General features: G+C 35.2%; 1 protein-coding gene across 2 annotated transcripts in view; it reads left to right on the plus strand.

The window, feature by feature from the left end:
- The window catches only part of FSTL5 (follistatin like 5), a 577539-nt gene extending 567544 nt beyond the window's left edge, over positions 1-9995 (plus strand). For both annotated transcript variants that reach the window (XM_017871750.1, XM_017871745.1), the window contains one exon: positions 7452-9995. In XM_017871750.1, coding sequence (XP_017727239.1) covers positions 7452-8154 — 703 coding nt within the window. In that variant the 3' untranslated portion in view covers positions 8155-9995. The remainder of the gene's footprint in view (positions 1-7451) is intronic.
- The last annotated feature ends 4089 nt before the right edge of the window (positions 9996-14084 follow it).

Consider the following 14084-nt stretch of genomic DNA (forward strand, 5'->3'; position numbering starts at 1 on the left):
CTGAAAGGCTAGCTAATATGGTTTCTGGTTAGTTTGGAAAATGAGGCCTGACTGGAGATTGCAAGGAGTGGGACCAGAGTACTAGCCCCCACCATCGGCTCCTTGTCTGTTCATTTGTAGGAGAGCGGTGGTTTCCTCTGATCAGAGTTCACAGATCCTCAAGAAGCATACATTTGCAAATAGCTCATTTCTTCCAGGACCAGCAGCGGTAACAGCTTCATTGTTACTCTCCTCATATTACTGCATTATCCTTTGTGGTCAGTTGACACTTCTCTGCAAATAGTCACTTTATTGTGCCCTTCTTGATTTATTCCAATTAGAATTTGCCCTTTCCTTCTGGGATCTAGACCAATATAAACTCTCTCTTCAAATGAAAGCCTAACATAACAAAAATGTAATTTAGTAGCTGAAGCCGGGATGTAGCTACATCCATCCCTTCTCCCATCTTTGAAGAGGTTCCGGAAACACTCTTTGAAAGTCAGGGCATAGGAACAATAGGAACATAAGCACCCTTCTGCTTGACAGTAGTTTACCTTAAGGATAGAGACCATTTATTTTCTCTCTTTTTCCTTCATAGTGTTTTACGCAGTGTATACACGTAGTAGATTGTGAATAATTATTGAATTTGGTCATATGGTATCTAGAATCCAACTCATGCAAAACCTGTTTCTTCATAAAACTTTTTTTTTAAGTTACTATTTCTGTCTTACATGTATAAAATGAATGCGTTGGTAATATTTTTTGATTAATTAATAGATTGTTTCTCTTTTTGAGACAGATTCTCACTCTCTTGCCCAGGCTGGAGTGTGGGGGCTTCATCCTGGCTCACTGCAACTTCTGCCTCCTGGGTTCAAGTGATTCTCCCAACGCAGCCTCCCAAGTAGCTGAGACTACAGGTGCACGCCACCGAATCTGGCTAATTTTTGTATTTTTAGCAGAGACAGGTTTTCACATGTTGGCCAGGCTGGTCTTGAATGCCTGGCCTCAAGTGATCCATCCACCTTAGCATCCCAATGTGCTGGGATTAAAAGTGTGAGCCACTGCTCCTGGCCTTGCTTTTGCCTTTGTTTCATCTTACTTTTCTATTTCTACTTCTGTACTTTATAAACATTTTCTTATCTTCTAATTGCTTACTCTGTTTCTTCTATGCCACCTCTGACCCATTTATCAACTCCTGCATAAAACACACATTAATCAGAAAAATGAGTGACTTTGGGGAAACTACTCTTTTCAGATTATTTTTTCAATCCCAAATTAGGAAGAACAACCAGTTTTATAAAATGCCACCTTAAGACATAGTTGTCAGTTTTGTATCCTAAGCTCTTAATCTCCTCAAAAAGAGTTAGAGGGCTTTAATATTTGAAATACAATCTACAATATATATGATGTATATAGATTTTAGCTGGGCATAGTGGTTGATTTCTATAATCTCAGCACACTGGGAGGCCAAAGTGGGAGGATCCTTTGAATCCAGGAGTTCAAGGCTAGCCTTGGCAACACAGCAAGATCCATCTCTACAAAAAATATGAAAATTAGCAAGGCGTGCTGGTATATGCCTATAGTCCCAGCTACTCAGGAGTCTGAGGCAGGGATTCCCTTGAGCCCAGGAGTCAGAGGCTGCAGTTACCTAAGATCAGGCCACTGCACTCCAGCCTGGGCAACAGAGTGAAACTTTGTCTCAAAAAAAAATAAGTAAATAAAAATTTAAATTTAAAAATCTGATTTTGCCATATGTCCCAATTACTCACTAAAAGTGATAGACCTTTATACTGCAATACTAATCCAGTTAAGCAATTGGACACTTTGAATATACTATAATTAAATTATGTATTTAAGTTTTGATTTTGCCAAGTACAATTAGACTCCCTATGTATCAGAATAAACAGAACACTGAAAGAAAATAAGGACTTCCATATTCAGAAGCACATTCTACTTTTTTAAGGAAAAAAATCTAAAAGTGGAATGTAGGAAAGAAGTAATATAGCTAAAACATTTAATGTAGAATTTCTATAATGTACTTATTCACATGGGAGAATAGCCTGTGGTTTATTTTAGCTTCTTCAACCTCTGCTTTGGAAACAGAAAACTTCAAAGTGCTATCATTTCTCAAACACATCTAAGCATTAAGACCATTCAGAAACTATCCTTGCTCTTGTAATAAATCTTTACTAAATGTGGCGGTTCTAGTTCTCTCTGCTTCCCCTCTCACAAACATGAATGTGACCATGCTTTATAAACAGGTATGTTTTACTGAACTATTTATGTGATGATGTTCAGATAAAAACTAAATCCTCTGGTACTTGAGTAGGAAGGGCATTCCATCTTTTCTTACAAGGTTTGGTGTGGGATAATATGAAAAACTAAATATAAATTCCTTTATGTTCATTTATTCATAAACAAATGAATGATAGCTCATGTCGGATTTATGGTTTATGTCCATGAAAAAACTGTGTCAGTTATAACATAATGGAAGATGTCATTGAAACAGCATATTGTGAGCGGGTTTACTTATTATTTATGTGTAGGGGAAGAATTATGATAACAGTATCTTATATGTTCAGCATTTCTTACCTTTCAGTTAGAAATATAACATTTATAATCCAATTAGAAAAAAAAGAAAAGCTAGATATTAATAATCCTACCCACACTTATTTATAAAACACTAACCACTTAATCATATGTTTTGGATTTAAGCCTTCACAAGTAGAATTCTTGTAATACAAATTCTTATAGCTGTTCAAATTCTGTGGTTCTGGAACTTTTTTTTTCCCAAAGAATATGACTTTAATAATTGGGACATTGGAACAACTTTCAAAATGCTTTTGTTTTAGATGTGAATTGCAGCGCAGTTGGTTTTTATAACAGGCTAAAGTGTCTGGCTAACCCATTCCTCAAATACACCCAATCACCACTCACTACTTTTCATTTGCAACAATTAATGTACATGCGAAGGCTTGTTTTGAAATCTGAGGTGCTGTAGATGATGAGGTTTGAGGAAGAAGATCATGTAGGAATGGAGAAGAAGCATTTGGTCCTTTCCCAGCTATTTGTGTGGAGACTGAGCCTCAGTGGTTAAACATTGAAAGTCAGTACTAAGAACTGTTGAGATGAGAAGTTCCAAGGACTCTGGAGACAGCCAGTGCTATGTTAAGCCAGGAGACAGAATACTTGTCATTCTGCAAATCTTACAGTGTTCTTGACTTATGAGCTTTAATGTATCTGAGACCATATGAGGACATTGCTCTTGGTGGTGACCATGATGAATTTACACACGGAATTGCTTGCAATCATGAGATTTCTTCAGTAGCATCTCAGGTGACTAATTTGAAAAGAGGATAGGAGCCTTGTAACATGCAAGTGGTCCGGTGACAATGCCTGGGGAATACTGTTTTATGAGACTGTGTGACCAGGGACTGAGTCAAGGACTTGGGAAACCATTCATTACTCAATTGCAAGAATTGCTGCCTGGCTTTTGAGGATGTGGAGACCTTCAAGCACTGACTCTATCAGGCTTTGTGGTTTTCAACCATGGATCCCTAAATACTGTTCTCTTCCTCTGCCAAATAACTTCCCTCACAAGTCTCCTGAATTGCCGTGACATAAACGCTAACTGCAGCTCTCCATATCCTTTGATATCCAGGTCCTAAAGTAAGCCAGAATGTTTTCTGTGACTTTTAGCAAAAATTCTTGGGTAAGCCAAGGATGTATTTCAAATCCCATCATCTGTGCCCAGCTCAGGTTCACCTAGCACGCCATAGCCTACTGCTCCATGTTCTCAGTAAGTACTGAAGCAGTGCCGCTAATGAAGGTGGAGGTAGAGTGAGCTAGGCTGTCTTTATTTTTAACAATGTGAGATATTTGGTGATAAGCCAATATGTGGACTAGAGATAGACACTGTTGGTACAAGTGAGAGAAAGAATAAAAACATGTATTTTATTGTCAATGTGATCTCTCTAATATACACGAATGGAAAATTATAGCCACACTTGAGTAACACTATTTTAACATTGTGAGAATATTATCTGCACAGAAAATTGATAATAAGTTTGTGTTGTTTTCTCATCCTTGGGGTATAATAATCTGTTGTCCCACAGAAAAAGTTTTATGTGATTAATAATTGGAAAAAAATGCTACTCAAGGTGTAAAGGACTGGCAATTTCTATTTACTGAGAATCTACTGCATGCCTGGTAATATACATGCATTTACTGTCATCCTCAGAGCAAGGTAGTACTTTTATCCTCTTCCTGTTGATGAGGAAATTGGAACTCGTGGAAGTCAAGGACTTTATATAAGGTCACATTTACGCAAGGTCTATTCTTTTGAAAATCTGGATCATAAAAATAAGTTAGCTTGGAATGAAAGCCCCTACTTCATCCAAAACAAGTCTCTTCATATGAATCGTTTCAGGATCTTAGCTTAAATCATAAAAGCAGTAATTAAAGTTGAGCCTTTTTATGAACTTTGTAATAAACTACATTGATTAGACATTCAGAAAGAGAAAATGATTTGGAAAGAAAAAATTACTATAACTCTTTTCACTAAATTTGACAATCCATACAATGCTATGCTGAGAGCCCACACTTTTCTACTGGCATTAATTTCTTAGAAAAAGCAGTAATTTTGAGAGTCAATTTTAACTCTCTTATTTCTCAGTCTGCAACTTTCTGTACACATTCTGACAAATACTAGACAAACTATGTTAGGCCTAATACTGTGCAGGATTTTATTATACTAAGCAGGCATGAAAGTTGAGAGCCTCGTAAATATTAATCAGAGACTAATGAACAGTGGGAGACTTCTGAATATCAATCTGTACTAGGGGAAATTTTGAATTAGAGACATCACTTCCTAACCAATAAATCAGTGGTGAAAAATTGCAGGCGTTCTCATGCATCTGCTTATGCAGCTACATCTCCAGTCCTAAAGGAGCCTACAATGCATATGCCAAAATAGATGTAATTTTATCACCCCACACGGATCTTCTGCATTTTTAACTGGACCATTTTTTAAAATTTTTAATTACTTCCAAAAGTAGCTAGATTGTATCACAGAAAACTTGAGTACATTCGGTAGTATCAAAGTTAAAATTGTTCAGGAGTAAAGAGAGCTTATCTCGTTCTTCCTCATTAGCATTCGAAAATTTAGCCCGAAGGGACTAGAAGACTCAAGGTTAAGAGGAGAGCTGAAATGTCAAAGCTTGATTGGCTCATTGCTTTTGTTAAGTGAGCCTAGTACTGCTTTTCCTCTGAGCTCATGTACAATTTATAACAGAAAGATATTTTTCAACATAATTCATAATTTTGCAAAGAATACATTTACATACCTATACATCCTTAATGGTTGTCCATTAATAGAAAAATATATTTTGTTTATAGTAAATGGAGTTAATTATTTTTTCAGACAAATGTGAGATTACATAGTGATACTTATGATGTTTATGATTTTTTGATGCAGAGACACAAAAATATGGGACTCAGTTGACAGTTTGAAGCTTTTTAATCGCTTATTACTCAGATAGGATTTTAAAACTACACTATGTTTATACACCAGGCATTAATATTTTAATGAAAATATGTATAAATAGTTATCAACAGTATGAATGTTTCTTCATACCATCATAATCAAGACTGAAAATTTATCCTGAATGGGTATGGTATGAGCTGGGTTTACAGAAAGTACACAAACACATTTATTAATGATACAGAAAAAGATAAAGAGTTAGCAAACAAGCTACAAGTGGTGGACATCATTCAGAGATACACTCAAAATAATATTTTCAAGTATATTGCTTTATGCCATTTCGAATACAAGAAATAAGACATAGTTATGAAATTAGGTAATAGTATAGCAGAATGCTATAATCAAGCTTTATTCACTAGCCCTGTTTCACTTTTTTATCACTCAAAATGTCTAGACTCATTGGAGACGGGGAGAGTTATGTTGATCTGCAATATATTCCCAGTGTCTTGCATGTAGTAGTTGTTTAACAAATATTTATGAAAGCTTTATAAAGCAGTAGCTATACATTGCGAATTTTCTTTCACATAAAAGAATTTGTACTCTCTCTAATGATAGCAAATAGTCTCCTCATAAATTTTAAATATAGCTAAAATTATTAAATGGTTTGTCAACTATATTTAATGTAAGAAGAATGGAAGCAATTACAATTTTATGTCTATTTTCATAAAACATCTGTGCTTAGGAACTCCCTTTCTTTTGCAATTGCAAAGCAGGACTGATTTTGAGAATATTTATTTTATTTTTCTATGATATTTAATATATGTTTATTTATATTTTTGAGCTTGCTAAAGGCTTACATTTGAAATTCTAAAGAGATATTACTCTGATTGCACCATATTTTGTACTATGTGTGGAAATGGTCATTTTTTTACATAAATAAAACTGTGTGATAATTAGCATAAAGATAATTACACAGGTGATGGTAACATAATTGGCTCCCTTCAGAGTTTTTGTTTTGCTTTATCTTAATACTCATAATAAGATAATTTCATTATATTACTTATGAACACAGTGAATGGAAAAATATTTCTCTTTTTTATGAGCTTTTAGAACTATTAGGAGGTGACAATCAATATTATTAATGCAAACATAAATAAAAGTCCTTTACAATTCTGCTGGCCAATATCTACTTTGGATATAATTTTATTTAATAGTTTCTATCTCATTGTATCTTGTTTAACTTATCTTTGCTAGAAAGTTGCTTGTGTTCTAGGTGAGTTTAAAAATATATTTATGTTTGCCACAGGTATCTCTGATAATTCTCAAGCAATATTTAGCAAATATGCTTTGAAAAGTTCTGAACAAATTTAAGATCAACAAAACAAACAAACAAAATTGTTTAATTGGCTTTAATATAAAATAAAGTTCTTTATTCAATATAGGATAACAAATAAAATGCAGGCATATCATTAAAATCACAATATAAATATGGAAAGGTTGAAAAATGTTATACTTAAGTTTATCTAAATAATGATGAGTGTCAGATTTATTTAATGGTCAAAAAACAATATAAGAAGTAAGTGAAATGAGTGAAACCAATATATGTTCAAGTCTTTTACTCTTGCTGGATCTGGCAATAGTTAACCAAGCTTATTTAATATCAGATGGTTTAGAGACATACAGAATAATGTATACTTCTTCTTTCCCTCCATGTTAAAAGCAAAATTTGTTGCTGCAATTAACTAGATTTATTGTTTTTAATTATTTTTCTTTCTACAGCATGAGTTATGATGATTTGGATGTAACAAAAGAATGACCTAGAGAAAGAAGGAGAGTGGCACAATCTACAGATTAATTCTAGCACAAGTGTAACACAAATTGCTGCCTTGCCTGACAATTAGAGCCTGGGCTTGTGATGGACCTTTCCACCTGTATCTATGGCTAAAACCTCCATTGTTTCCAGTCTAACTCTGATTTTCATTTTTTTCAGGTTTGGATTTGTTCTTCATAAAGATGAAGCTGCATTACAAAAAATGGATCTTGAAACCATGTCATACATCAAGACAATTAACTTGAAGGACTATAAGTGCGTTCCTCAGTCATTGGCATATACACACTTGGGAGGCTACTACTTCATTGGCTGCAAACCTGACAGCACCGGAGCAGTTTCCCCACAGGTCATGGTAGACGGTGTAACTGACTCAGTGATTGGGTTCAATAGTGATGTGACAGGCACTCCATATGTTTCTCCAGATGGCCACTACCTTGTCAGCATTAATGATGTGAAAGGTCTTGTAAGGGTTCAGTACATTACCATCAGAGGAGAAATACAGGAGGCTTTTGATATTCACACAAATCTGCACATATCTGATCTGGCATTTCAACCATCCTTTACTGAAGCCCACCAATATAACATCTACGGTAGTTCAAGCACACAAACTGATGTGCTCTTTGTGGAGCTCTCTTCTGGGAAGGTCAAGATGATAAAGAGTCTCAAGGAACCACTCAAGGCAGAAGAATGGCCTTGGAACCAGAAAAACAGGCAAATCCAGGACAGTGGCTTGTTTGGTCAATACCTGATGACACCTTCCAAGGACTCTCTCTTTATCCTAGATGGACGACTCAATAAATTAAACTGTGAGATCACTGAAGTTGAGAAAGGAAATACAGTCATTTGGGTTGGAGATGCCTAAAAACCCTATGATACAATTATTGGATGAAGCATTTTACAATACATTGCACTTAATCCACTGTTTAAATTTACAACTTAACTTTCCAAGTTTATAACCTAGTCAGACAAAATTTACTTGGCCCAAATAAAATAAGTTGTTTTTGACTAAGACATACACAATTAAGAATAGTGGTTAATTAGAAATACTTAGCACACTATTGAATGAGAAATCACATCAGTCACAAGAATCAAATGTGTAAATTATGCTTTAAACAATAAAGTAGGATTTAAATCATTTAAAAAACTAAACTGCAGGGAATTTCAGATGACGTAAGCATTATTTCATTTTGAGGGTAGTTTATTTTTTTCTCTGTCCTTTTGGTATGATTAAACAAGAAATAAAAGGTGTTGTGGAACCTTAAAATTCTTAATTCAAAATATTTGGTCCTGACCACTGTTTATAATATTTTGTGCCTTGAAGGGAATGTCATAGGAGGAAAAGGAAGACTAAAACCTGCATACTAAATGCCCTCATAACTATAAATCTCTTGTTGTTAAAAAACATCTCTTGAGCCAAAACCTGCCTTCAGTCTTTTGTTTAACCCTCAGTGAACTATCAATTGAAGGCATAAGTTGGCCTTAGCTTGTACACAGGTGTCAACTTCTAGTTGACATTTACTGTATAATCTGCAGCATGCTATAGAAAGTGGGAAGGAAGGGAGGAAAATAATTACAGTCAAAATATTTGCAATCTATCTACTCATTTTGCTTTCAATCACTAGAGCGCATTATATTTTTAATGCAAGTTTGTCTGGGATGTCAACTGCCTACAGATGTTTATTACTAGCAGAACAGATTATTTATTAATAGATTGTTTCTTTTCATATAGTCCAATGGTTCATCATCAGGAACTTTCGGTTGTAAAAAAGGAAACATTACTTTTGTCTGCTAAAGTAAACCATATATAGGGAAATTAACACCTAGGAAAAGAAAACTGGCAAGAGAATTGATGAGGTATTAGTGGCTTAGAAGAATTAGTAATGTAAGTTGGGAATAAAGGGGTAGCACCACAATGGTAATTAAAGATGTAGTTCTCCATTGTTTTTGCTATTTAAATATAATGTATCAAAAACCTTTATTCAAAATAATTTCCCCAAATGGTTTATTTTATTCATCTCTTATGTAATCCCAGAAGCACCTTCTCACTATGTGCTGTAGTTTGAAACCTAACTAATCCTCCTACTTGAGACACTGTAGAGAAGTAAAAAATGTTGCTTCTCTTTTGTTTTAAGAGGAAATGAGAAGGCCAGCAGAAGTAGATTAAAACTAGAGAGCTGGTTTATTAAAATAAGCAGATAGTTATCCAGGCTTAAAGTAATAGCTTACATGTTTTGAAAATCTTTGTACTTATTTTTGTTTTTATTGTTGCAAAAAATGTTAATGGGCTGTTGAAATGACCTCCACTTACTTAAGGTAATCCAATAAGATCTTTTTTAAATATACAAATTTTACTCAAGTTTAAATTGTGTAAAACTGCTTAGAAACCTGAAATTTTATAGTGTGTAATATCTTACGTGTATATAGCATCCTGAGCTGTGTGATACAGTAGATTTCTTCTTAGCAGAAACATTATGCGAGGTGGATTTAATAAACCACAAAAATCAGCTTATGTTTCTACTTATTGAATCTGCTTTACTTTTTAGTAATTTTCTTCCTTGTGAACATGAACCATATAAAGTGTCTGTGACTTAATGATTTCATGTAAGTCTTTTGCATACATCCTTCTTTTGTAACTTACACCATGTGGATGCTCTGTCTGTAGACATTGCTTGATAAAAGGAGAATAAACCTCTTACATTTTAACCCTTAAGAGTTCAGTCAATGATTTAATATGCATACCATTTTTTAAAAATTCCTCTCAATGCTTCAGATATAGTGTGGTGCTCTGCATTATTCTGAAAGTGATGAAATCAGGTGAAGGTAAAGTAAACTGAGATCAATCAAGGAAAGAGAAGTTAGTTTGTCTTTTTATATAAAATCTAAATTGGATATCCCTTGATTATTCAATATTTGCAGCAAGGCATATATTCTTTACATGATGTCTCTTTTTATAGAATATCTTCTTTTCTTGTGTATTCAATGAAAATATTGGACTGGAATATCAAAATTATACTCAAAAGAGTAGGCTTTCCTTTCCATGATCTTACAGCATTAATCACACAAATACTGAGTCACTTTTTAAAAACATTCTGATTGTTAAAATACTGATATTTGTGAGCTTTAAAAAAATCAGATGAATACATATGTTACAATTATATCTGAAGTTGATATTTCTTCAAAGACAAGGTAAAAGGTTGAGTAAGAAATAGCATACAGGGAATCAGTATGATCCTATGCATACCCTGATTGAAGTGTACTGTAAATACTCATATTAGCAATAATGTGGGTGTGTATAAAAAGTGAAAGTGAAGAAAAACTAGGATAAAATGATGAGTAAACTGCTTTAAAAATAAGCTATAGGCTGGGCGCGGTGGCTCACACCTTGTAATCCCAGCACTTTGGGAGGCCGAGGCGGGTGGATCATGAGGTCAGGAGAACGAGACCATCCTGGCTAACACGGTGAAACCCCTTCTCTACTAAAAATACAAAAAAAAATTAGGCAGGCGTGGTGGCACACGGCTGTAGTCCCAGCTACTCCGGAGGCCGAGGCAGGAGAATGGCGTGTACTCGGGAGGCGGAGCTTGCAGTGAGCTGAGATCGCGCCACTGCACTCCAGCCTGGGCGACAGAGTGAAGCTCTGTCTCAAAACAAAACAAAACAAAAACATGCAAAACAGAGCGGGTGTGGCGGATCACTTGAGGTCAGGAGTTTGAGAATAGCTTGGCCAACATGGTGAAAGCCCATCTCTGCTAAAAAAAAAAAAAAAAAGAAAAGAAAAGAAAAGAAAAAAAAAAAATTGCCAGTGTGGTGGGTGCCTGTAATCCCAGCTATTTGGGAGGCTGAGGCAGGAGAATCGCTGGAACCCGGAACCCGGGAGGCAGAGCTTGCAGTGAGCCGAGATTGCGCCACTGCACTCTAGCCTGGGCCACAGAGCGAGACTCTATCTCAAAAACAAAAATAAATAAATAATAAATTTTAAAAAAGAAGCTATAACCCCAAAGAATAGATTTGTTTTGTTCGTTTGTTTTTGTTCTGTCGCCAGGCTGCAGTGCAGTGGTGCAATCTTGGCTCACTGCAACCTCCTGGGTTCAAGTGATTCTCCTGCCTCAGCCTCCCCAGTAGCTGGGATTATCGGCACTCGTCACCATGCCCGACTAATTTTTGAATTTTTAGTTAAGGCGGGGTTTCACCATGTTGGCCAGGATGGTCTCAATCTCTTGACCTCGTGATGCAATCACCTTGGCCTCCCAAAGTGCTGGGATTACAGGCGTGAGCCACCACGCATGGCCCCAAAGAGTATATTGTTAACAGACAAAAGAAAAAAAAATGAAATTATATCAATGACAGGCATGGAATGAGTAAAGGTATGAAAGCAAACATGGAAATACGATGTGGGGCGGTCATAGAGCAAAACTGAAAGATGTAAATTATTTATTTTTAAAATTGTTGATATAGGTAAGACAAGAATGTAGGTCGTAAACAGTTTTAAGGGAGAGAGGTGAAGATTGAAACTAGTTTAAAACTTAGAATTAATCCAGGCAATAGAGACCTAACCATAATTTTCACTGCTTCTGTAGATACTGAATAACGAACTTCTAAAAAGAGAAATGATAGTGAAAACAATATTTTTAAAATGTATGATCTTTTTTAGTGGAATGAAAATTTAACTGAAGACTAGGGAAACCGAGGGAAATGGAATTACTTAGGTAACTTTTGCAAAAATGTGAGTTTATGATCTTTAAGGCACGACAATTACATTGCAAGCATATTTTAAAAAATAAGACTTGTTAAGGAACCATACCTGAAGTAGCAACTGAATAAATATGGATCATAAAAGGGACAAAAATGATAAGACTAAAATATGACACCGTTGATAGAAATAAGAAAGCCTTGAAGGAGAACTAAATTCGGGTGACCAAATGAAGATCTGGATAAGGGACAAACTAAATGGAAATATAGGGCAATGGATATATGCTCAGGGAAGTGTCATCATATACAGCAAATAATGTAGTTTTTAGGGGTCATTCTACCTTCTGTCTAATTATATCCATGTAAAGTTGAAGCACTTAAAATATTTGCGATTTAGGGCCTAATAACCTTTCTGATTCCCACTCAAAAGTTATTCACAGAATTTTACTTTACGAAATCAATTCAGTTGAATTTTACTAATCAAGATTTTACATGATAAAACAATATGTTTAATACTACCTGACAAATTATTATATTGTGTAAATATCCGAAGACAGAAAAAGATGAAAACAATGTTGATATTCAGGAAAACATCTTTGTATGATGTTTTCACTATTTATGAAAACCAATAAAATGAAATAAAAATGTACAACCCAATGTTGCAATTTTAAGAACTCTTAAGGGGCTCTTCTATTTTCACTTGCTACATTTAGCATGTTTCGCTATGAACGGGCAAAGAGAACAAAGGAAGCACCTACCAAATATCTATGTCTACTTTTCTTTCAATCACAGTCTAATATCATTTACCTCTCCTGAGAAACTTTAGAGGCAGAAATGTATTCTGAAATTCATGCCATAGAAATTCTCATCTGCTGTCTTAAGTCCTGGTAAATTTTCCCGACTTTCTAGGAGACTAAATCTTCACCATATGAGCATAGCTTTTTGTTTGTTTGCCTTTATAAATTGCATAGTCCTGTTGGTAAATGGAAAAGCACTTAGCTTTTCAGTAATATTCAGTGGCAAAATGAACCTGTCTCTGTGGTATTTAGTGGACACTGCACAGCTATTTTACAGTAATTTACAGCTACAGTTGGTGAACTGGAAAGTTTTAACAGTTGTTCTTTTATACTAGAGTTTACCAATAATAAAATTCTCTATTTTGGAACTTGTTTTCAAGGCTGTAATCAAATTTGGCTGAAATTGACAAAGAACACACCAAAATACTAAACATATTCTGTTTTGACATTTTGTAAATGTATTGAAAGACTGTCTCTAAATACACATTTTCCCCCTTTTTAGAAGAAGAATCAAAATCACCTCAGTATCAAAAGAATATTGATATTTCAATTGGAAAAATGTCCACATTATTTAAGTGGACAATTACTCAGTTATTCAAATATTCAATAATTATTCAAATATTCATTATTCAAGATACTTTTTGTATTTCAATTAAAATGAACAGTGTTATTTTACACCTGGACCCATAAACTTTTTCAAAGTTACAAAGTCCAAATAAAATATCTCATGATAATCAAAGCAGATATGTGAGAAAATATAGCTCTTTAAAAACGGTTAAATATGGCAGGACGCGGTGGCTCACGCCTGTATTCCCAGCACTTTGGGAAGCCAAGGCAAGTGGATCACAAGGTCAAGAGAACGAGACCATCCTGCCCAACATGGTGAAACCCGGTCTCTACTAAAAATACAAAAATTAGCTGGTCGTGGTGGTGCGAGTCTGTGATCCTGGCTATTCGGGAGGCTGAGGCAGGAGAATAGTTTCAATCTGGAATGCGGAGGTTGCAGTGAGCCAAGATCACGCCACTGCACTCCAGCCTTGTGACAGAGTGATACTCTCTCTCAAAAGAAAAAAAAAAAAAAAAAAGGTTAAATATTGACATACTCTGCTCATACAGCTGTTTTTTTTTTGTTTGTTTGTTTTGTTTTGTTTTGTTTTGTTTTTTTTTGTTTTGTTTTGAGATGGAGTCTTGCTCTGTCGCCCAGACTGGAGTGCGGTGGCACAATCTCGGCTCACTGCAACCTCTGCTTCCCAGATTCATGCCAGTCTCCTAACACAGCCTCCTGATTAGCTGGGACTACAGGCAT

The sequence above is a fragment of the Rhinopithecus bieti genome, unplaced genomic scaffold (assembly GCF_001698545.2).
Source record: "Rhinopithecus bieti isolate Rb0 unplaced genomic scaffold, ASM169854v2 scaffold_762, whole genome shotgun sequence".
Lineage (NCBI taxonomy): Eukaryota > Metazoa > Chordata > Mammalia > Primates > Cercopithecidae > Rhinopithecus > Rhinopithecus bieti.